The 9,017-nt window shown below is 36.6% G+C and overlaps 1 protein-coding gene across 1 annotated transcript in view; it reads right to left on the minus strand.

Moving 5' to 3' along the window:
• Nucleotides 1-5,794: 5,794 nt before the first annotated feature.
• LOC105622501 (homeobox protein prospero) overlaps nt 5,795-9,017 on the minus strand; it is a 28,793-nt gene continuing 25,570 nt past the window's right edge. The window contains exons 4-5 of the mRNA XM_012203916.1: nt 6,747-6,891; nt 5,795-5,974 (exon numbers count right to left, since the gene is read on the minus strand). Of these exons, the coding sequence (XP_012059306.1) occupies nt 5,795-5,974; nt 6,747-6,891 (325 nt within the window). The remainder of the gene's footprint in view (nt 5,975-6,746; nt 6,892-9,017) is intronic.

Below are 9,017 nucleotides of genomic sequence, written 5' to 3' on the forward strand. Positions count from 1 at the left end.
CTCTCTCTCTCTCTCTCTCTCTTTCTCTCTCATTCTTACATTCGGTCGTTCTCCCGGGTTCGCTCCTCCACTTCGTTCCTATCGCGCGCGCGAAAATTCGAAAGACGCGATTTCCGCCTCGCTAAAACGTCACAGGGGAGATAATGTATTTTCTGTCCCCCCTTTATCTTCCCCCTTTTTTTTCTGTATACTACCGCGCCACTATCGTAATCGCGCACTCGCCATAATAAATATACCCTAATTATGCTCCTAATAGTTTGAGGAATTATTATTCTCATTGAATTCGCTTTGAATTCCCACTCTGCCTCCTTCGCTTTCTCTCTGGTATCTCTTTCGCTCTCTCCCATTCTCACTGATTTCTCTTGTTATCACGGCTTAATCTCAAACTCGATAGTAATGATCGTAATAATAATAATAATATAATCATATAATAATAATTAGTTTATTAGTGTGTGTTTTTTTTTAAAGTAGGTATCCTCTTCCTCTGCAGCGTGATACGACCTTCCGCTCGTCTTTTTATCTTTAGTTAATCGTTTATATAATAATTAATAGCTTGCAAGTGTTAACGTTAAATACTATTACTTACTTCTGCTTACGTGTCCTTAAAACTTACGCGTTTAGGTATGTACGTATGCTTATTATTTCTTCCATTCTCTCGTATTTCGTTCTCGTTTAATTTCGTTCCGTCCCGTGTACTCGTTTCTCCGTGCGTCGGCCCCGCTGCATAAATGTAGTATAAACGGCGAGTCGATAGACTTTCTATATTTAATTTTTTTTTTTTCGTAAGTGAACGACTTTAAATCTTTCGTCTTCGTTCTTTAGGAATGTGTGTCTCTTCGTCACTACATTCTTCTAGTACATCTCGTCGATCTCGCCGTCTGCCCTTCTTACGTTCGTTCCATTCTCATTGTACGCGCATCCGTAAAATCGTTGCGAATTTGCCCCTTTCTTTGCGCTCGTGCTGTTCATCGCCAGTTTCGTCCCACGATCTATGTCGCGTCGGTAGATCGAGACCAGTAGCATCGATCGGGAGATAAAGAGCGCGGCTAATTCTCCCATCGATAAGAGAAATTTCGGCGATCGCGATGAACCACCGATTGCTATTCGTTACCATTGTTCAGATACTTTTTTTTTCTGAGTCTCGAGTCTCTTCGTGGCCCGAGTACATCTGCTATAATATTTATAAAGAACGATTTGTCCTTCGCGCTAGGAGCTTCAATTCTCGGTCGACGGAGAAATGAAAGAAGCGAACTCTTATTCTTATCTCATTTTGAATTTGTAATAGATGGCCTCGAAGGATCATGCGAGAGTTATGTGTCATAATAATTCCTAATTCTCAGAGTTTTACGAATAAACGACCATACGAAAATTCCTCTGATGTTTCAGCTTATCCCCTGACAAAGGCGACTGGGGAAATTCAAATTGGCCTTGAAGATTATTATGCTTGTCAATTTTTTGCTTACAATTTTCCCAAGCTTGTGGTCATATTTCAGTAGCGAAGAATATACGGAGTCGAAATAGTGTCAAGTAATTAATTTAATTCATTATGATACGTACATATGTGATTGACGGTTTTTTTGAAAATAATTGTCGCGAAAGTAAGGAAGATTAAATCTTGTAATATTGAATTCCATTGTAGCACGGTTACGATTTAGAGAACGTTATTTTAATGTTGCAATGATAATTACTTTTTTTTTAAGTACGGATAATGTTTGAAAGAGCGGAATGATCATTTACAGTATGATGAAATGATTGTAGACATATTTCACAATTGTGTGATTGCCGCTGAAGGTACGAAAATTATTTTATTTCTCGTATATCCAGTGCAATCGAAGAAAAGAGAATGAGAACGATAGTTAATCGACTTGTGTCTTGTTGGTTAATATTGAAGTAGCATATTTTATATGACAAGATTGTATTTAATGCTGAGATCTAGCGTCAAAAATTATGTAACGTTGTATTAATGATTAACTGAGATTACTATTAACGCGTATCGACGTGAAAGCGCAAAGCTTTTAGGATCGAGATACGATGCGAGAAATACAATTCGATATTCGCAGGGACTATTAAATTAGATTTTAAGTGTTGTCTTTGCGTTTAATCTGGATATATTATATTGGAATGTATTATACGTTGATTTGTTTTCTGTTAGTGAAAAACCAATCATTATGCAAAACATTAATATTATAATTTAATTCCGAGTATTACCTTTTACAATTCTTCGTGTACCATTAAATTAAAGCCTCTTAATGACCTTTTAATGTATCATGACACATGGTAACAAAAAGGATAGGATATATTTGATTGAAATAATCTCAATAATGCAATCAGAAGTTGATTATAAAAGCGAATAAAAAAAATGTAATTATAAGTTTTATCAATGATTATTGGATATATTATAAATTAGCTCCGAAAATATTCTTTGAAAATTTAAATTAAAAAGAATTTAACTTAAATATAATAATAACATAATTTTCCAAAAAGTAATTTTTTATCTGCGTCTATTGCCTCGACACGAATGTTAAGTTACCCTATTGCGACAAGCGAGTCATCGAATTCAGATGACGTGTATCCTATAATGCTCTTTTAAAAAATATCCAAATATCTCCCTCATCCCTTCTTTATTCATTCGCTATTCTATTCTTCTCTCTTATTATAAATGTTTAGACCAAAATCTTAGGCCAGTGCCGAAGGAGTCGCTACTAATTTTAGGCCTAGTATATACGATATAATAAAAAGTTGAAATTTTCAAAATTTCGTTTTTGCTTCGACCATTCCACAATACATGTTCAAATTTGGAAAAAGGCTACTTGCCTCCATTCTCGTTAATCTCGCCGATCGCAAATTCACGGGTGCTACATTCGAGTCTTTTCACATCTTCCTACGAAAAAAGTTAGATCTAACAGGTAATCAAGAATATTCCGAATCTGACCATTTCAAAATCAAGACCATTTTTTTCTTTTTTGCCTTTTTCTATATATGTATATAATAGTTTCGGATTCTCTCTGAACATAGGAAAGGATATCAGTTAATGTAGAAATAAAAGTGAAATGACGCAAAATCAAACGCAAATAAAATTTCAATTCATTTTCTCTTTTTATTGTCGTAATTAATAAATAAAATAATAATCAATAAATCGACCATTAATCAATTAAAAAATAGTGACTCGTGACTAGGTTAAGACTCACCGCTTGCAAAAAGATGTGTGTGTGTACGTTTTTTTTGTGTGTATAGCCCGATACAAACTACTGAGGGGCATAATTTTAATATAATTATTATCATAATATAACTAAATATACATAATAACTAAAAATAAAGCGTAATGTCAAGCACAAAATAAATAAGCTTGACAAAAAGAACGGCAAAGTAATGAAGGAAGAGAATTCATAAAAATAAGATGAAGATAAAAATTAGTAATATGAAAGAGCGGCGTGGAAATTGCATATGAAGAAGAAGGCAGGGTTAATTAAAAATTAACTAAATGTTCCGTAAATGACAATTTCAACGATGACAATAATAATATTAATAATTATAATAATTTCATATTAAAATTGTCATATTGATATAGATAATAGTGAGTCTAATAATAATAATAATATAATAATATATTAATAATAATATAATAATAATACAATAATAATAGCAATATATAATAATGATAATAATAATAATAGTAATAATAATAATAGTGCACGAAGTAGCGAGAATAATGGTGAAAAAATATGAGTTAAATTATGTGCATTCGCTACTACTTGAGTTATCCCTAATATTTTTATACCGTCTTGTAATTATCTACAGAAAGTTCTAGTGAAAAAATAAGGTCACAAGTAAGAGTGTAAGGGCGCCGTCCTTGATTTCTCGCATGTTCGCGCGCGTGATCGCATAGTGCAAGTGAAATCGCATGTAGTGACGTGCGTGTCGCGTGTCCGTAAGTCTGTACGTAAGATGGGTCGGGGATAAAATAAACGAAGAAAAGGAAGCGCGATTATGCAACCCTCTGGCGCACGTTTTCTTTATATTATTTAAATCACGCCAATATCCATCTCTTTTTCGTTTTAAAAGTCTAATATTTATATAATTATCGCATCGGCGCACGATTATATAGCACTCTTTTAGCTTTCTTTTCTTTTCTTTTTTTTTTTGGACTTGCAACACTACAGTTTAAATGCTGCCGGCGCACAATTCTCATACATTGCATCCGACCTGCAACTTCGTCGCCCGTATTTTATTCCTAATCTCATCACTACGACTAGCCTAATCTCGTTTATACAATCAACCATTAATAAAAACAGCTATATATATTGACCCGTGCACCGATCCTCTCAATGCAACATGTGCATTTTCGACAAATGTATTCTTTATCGACTCGACAAGTAATATTCAGCGAGCGAAAAAAAAAGAAAAAATGCGGGAAAACAGAAAAACGGAGGAATTTCTTCCTCAGCAGATAGAAACAGGTTCTTTATGCGGAAATTACTATGAGCGGTCGCTCAATTACTCAAATGACGTTACGCATTTGATTCTCGTGAAGTCGATTCTTTGGTATCGATGTGTGCACGATCGTTTCATCGCGCCGTTTCTTATATGATTCTCTCACGCGATATAATTTAATAGCCAAGCATTTTCACGTCGATCTCGAACCTCGTTGATCAATTATATGCGGTAAAATGAAATTATCTATAATATAAGGAAAGATTGATATCTATTTTGATAACGGATAGCATCGAGGTGAATCTCATACTTTTAAATAATCGGAGATTTTATTTTTCCTGAAAAAAAAAAAGAAAAAAGCACATGTATGCAGCAAAAATGATTTCTTATCGAAGTATGAATGCCATTACGGTTCATTCGGCGATAAGAAGTTTTTCAGAATTTTATCAGAGAGTATCGATTTTCGCAAAACCGAAGTTACTTGCAGAGTTCAAAATAGGATTATCCGAAATAGTCTTAGCGCAAGGTTTTCTCCTCATCCATAAATATTTCTCTACAGAAACGATGCAGGATAAGAAGCTGCTCGTCCTGCATTGCTTCTGGTCGACGAAGATTCCGCTTCCAGGTCTTATTCGAATCAGAAGAGGAATCGCCGTGCGATGTTCAGACTTAGTCAATCTTTGGATATGCTCGCAAAAGTTTTCATTTTTCTCTGTGAGTATAACCCCAGCAGTGTCATCGTCTTTAAATCCCTATTCTTATCGTGTGATGTAAAATTAGGCGGTAACGAAGTAATTACTCTACGTTACAAACAGATCGGACAAAATCGACGCTAAAAGCTATTCTCGCCATTCGTTGACCACGCATTCGTCATGCTTCTTCGTCTCGTCCCAGGAATCACCTTCTCGTGCTCGTTCAGTTGAAACAAGAGGAACGTCGATGAACATTCGACACTTTGGCGACTGTCGAGTCTCGTCAGCCGTAGATTCGCAGTATTTTTTTAATGGACGTATGTCTATGTATGTGTGTGTTCGTGTGCACATGTATATGCGTACGTTTCTTCTGTCTTTCCTGTTTGATTCGTAATTCAGTCACAGCCTGATCCTTCGTTGGCATCTTGACGTCGACCTCGGACGTCGATGGTGCCTCTGTTCCTTGGCTTTGTCCGTGTCTCCTCTCCTTTCCTAGCCCTCGTTCGTTTTGCGATATGTTATTTAAGGATACCTGAACACGCACTACGTGAAGGACGTGTACCTCCTGGCGGATGCAATCCTCCCTCGTTGGTCGTTCCTGATTATCGGGAGCCGACGAGCGCGGGCGAACCCGCGCACCACGAAGAGCAAGAGCCACGCGACCTCCTGATTCATTCGAGCTGCTCCAGGAAGTTCGGGCTCTTGAAATACTCCGGCACTGGATCGTCCAACCTCGAAATCACCTTGTAGATGGACTTCTTCCAGCTTTGCTCGGAGTCCTTACCGCCCTGAATCGCCTTGAAAAACTCTTTCAACGTCTGTTCCACAACGTACCTAAAGTTGCTGGGTACCTGAAAATTCCACGTCACTGTTAGCACTCGCAGTTACAGATAGCAAAGTACATATTGGTTTTACGATCCAAATATTTTTATAACAAGAAACATCACTGTGAATGTCACAACGTATGATATTCTACGTAATGCAATTTTATGAAAAATGTAATCCTTCTTGAAATTTTCAACATATACTTTTTATCTTTGATTCATTTTTCTCCAAATTATCTATTTTTATATAAATACGAGAAAAAACCATATGTAATATAATATTATATAATTTATTAAAATAATACTAAATTAACTATTAATTGAAGGGCTACAATAGAAATATTATGTACAATTTAAGAATCTGAGAAAACTAATGTAAATTAATTTTTTTTCAACAGTCAAGATTGATTCATTTAATTTGTTAAAGGAAATTAAATATCTAACATATTATGTGCATTGAACCTTTCAACTAATAGTGTTATAGAATTTCATTTCAGTATTAATCAGGCAATAAATATCTTGAGCATATACTTTTTACGATAAAACGTGCAAACACAATTATAGTTACAGTGAACCACAAAGACGCACGTGAAATATTTTATATAAACGTACGATAGATACTAACACCGAAAGCTTAATTTTATAAAACCAATTGATCAATAATCCGACGTCTGATCTCTATGTAGCGAAGATATATACATGCTCGTCTTTTCTCGCGATTTGCGAAACAATATCGGTAGAAAAATAAAATAAAATGTAGCGTGTGCGTGTTCGTGTTGCGCACCTGGGGACCCCATACCTCAATGTGGTTATTACGGTTGTAGTGAAGGTTGAGAACCCGGTAGATTTCGGAGTCGCCACCGACTCGGAGATCTTCGGCGTTCTTCACGCCCTCCGAAACTGCTTGTCTCGCGTATTTCTCCATTTGGATATAGTAGAACTCCCTGAAACAAAATTTTAAAAAGACATCCTATTAGACAACACAGATTGCTTCGTTAGTCCGCAAAAATGCGTATAAAATTTTAATACAATTTAAATATTTATATATAATACGATTTGGCTTTGGATAATGGATTAATATAAGTTTTTAATATAAGAATGGCCCGATGTGCGAGGTTGTCAATTAATAATAAATCTTTCTACGTCATCGCGGTTGATTCTTGTCTCGCCTGGTTTCTCCGCGACAGACAGTAACAACGCTAATGCGTCATCGATAATTAATTAAAGATCGATGCTAACATTGGTCTGACGTAAGCGGAAGAAGATGAAAAAAGAAGGAAGGGGACGATGCATATGGAGAGCTCTATGGAAAGCTCTCCTCGATGTTAAGCGGACGCAAAGAACAGACGCAAAGAAACGAAAAATCTATCGCGTCAGCCACACTAAAGACATAATGTTCTCGCAATTCTAGCCAGACATATGACATATAATCAACGCAAAATTACACAATCTTCTTTCATTCAGTCTGTAGCAGGAAAAATCGCTCGTTTCGAAGTTACCTTTACGTTCATTAATTAATGCGTAATAACAAACGTGACTCGTTAATTGATGTATAATTGATATAGGAACGGCGATCCGAGCTTTCGAAGGGGAAATAAATGCGAAGGGTAGCCCTCCTTGCAAACAACGCGTGGAAGGAGAAGAAAAATATAAAAAATACGAACGCACTATATGCGCCGAGGAAAATTATTAATACAAGTTCCGGATCTTTTTTTTCGCAGATGTTTGTAGTCGTTTTGAATTTTGTTTGTAAGCTTTCAAAACGTTTTTCGTTAAATTTCGAGTTTGCAATTGCTTTTTGTATGTAATATTTTTAATATATCTTATTCATTATAAATGTGATTAGAAAAATATAAAGTCTAAGTTTCTTACAACGCGATCTATGTCAACGATTTTTTATGCTTCCTCATTATGATTTTCTACTTCTAATAATAAATAAAATTCATTTTCAGTTGCATATTAGCATCAATCGAGTATTTTCGTAGAATCAGTAGCGCAGTTGTTGGATCCCTCGGGGATGCAAAAGTGAAACGGTTCAATGAGAAAGCATGATTTGTATAAGTCATCATTGTTGAATACTCGATAATGTAAAGCTGCAAATGTTCGCTTATCGTTCGTTGAAAGTAATTTTTAAGATTGCTTTTGCCTGACGAATTGAAACCTTAATTTTGCTAGAGAAAACAGCAACAAATAGGACAATAGGATGTGTAGCGATGATTAGTAGAATATTTTTCAATCATGTCAAGCCATTCAAATTTTCATTACTCATGAAATCATAATTGGTCCATTTTCATACCAAGATAGACATCGTTTTTTATTCGTTATGCTTGGAGATTGGGAAAGGTCAAGATCCTTTCTTCTGTCGAAGAAAACAACGCGTTCTTCCGGAACGTTCACTCTATTCAAAGTCGCTGAAAAAAAGAAACGGCACGATATAGATGAGCGGAGAGATGAGAAGAGGACTCTCTTCGTTCGATCATTTCCGAATTGATTTTACTGCCAATTAAGATAATTTCGTGTACTCTTATCAGCAGTCAGTCGGAGAAAGTTACGTGCGCGAGAAGAATCGGAAGAGGAATTCCTCCATCATCCCTTCGCGCATATCGTACCTCTTCATCTCCTCGAGCCATGATACCACCCATCGGCAAGCCGCCCCGACTTCGCCCTATGCATGTGTTACCTGCGTCTATAATCCTTACTCAACCACCCATCGACCGCATTCAAGCTCGTCGGATCGCCAAGTATAGGCGGAATGTGGCGGAGGTAGTGGTAGCGTCGCTTATGTATCTACATTAACGTCGTATATCCTGGCGCATACGCGATATACTTATATACGTGCGACACACGTATCTACGAAGTGCCTAATTAAAACAGACACCCGCGGAGACACACACAGAGAGAGAGAGAGAGAGAGAGAGAGAGAGAGAGAGAGAGAGAGAGAGAGAGAGAGAGAGAGAGAGAGAGCGAGAGTAGTAGTAGTAGGTACGGTACGGTACGGAACGGGTACGGGTAACGGGTAACGGGTAACGGGTTAACCGGGTTAACCGGGTTACGGTTAACGGTTCGGTTA

This window comes from Atta cephalotes (assembly GCF_000143395.1).
Source record: "Atta cephalotes unplaced genomic scaffold scaffold00046, whole genome shotgun sequence".
Classification (NCBI taxonomy): Eukaryota; Metazoa; Arthropoda; class Insecta; order Hymenoptera; family Formicidae; genus Atta; species Atta cephalotes.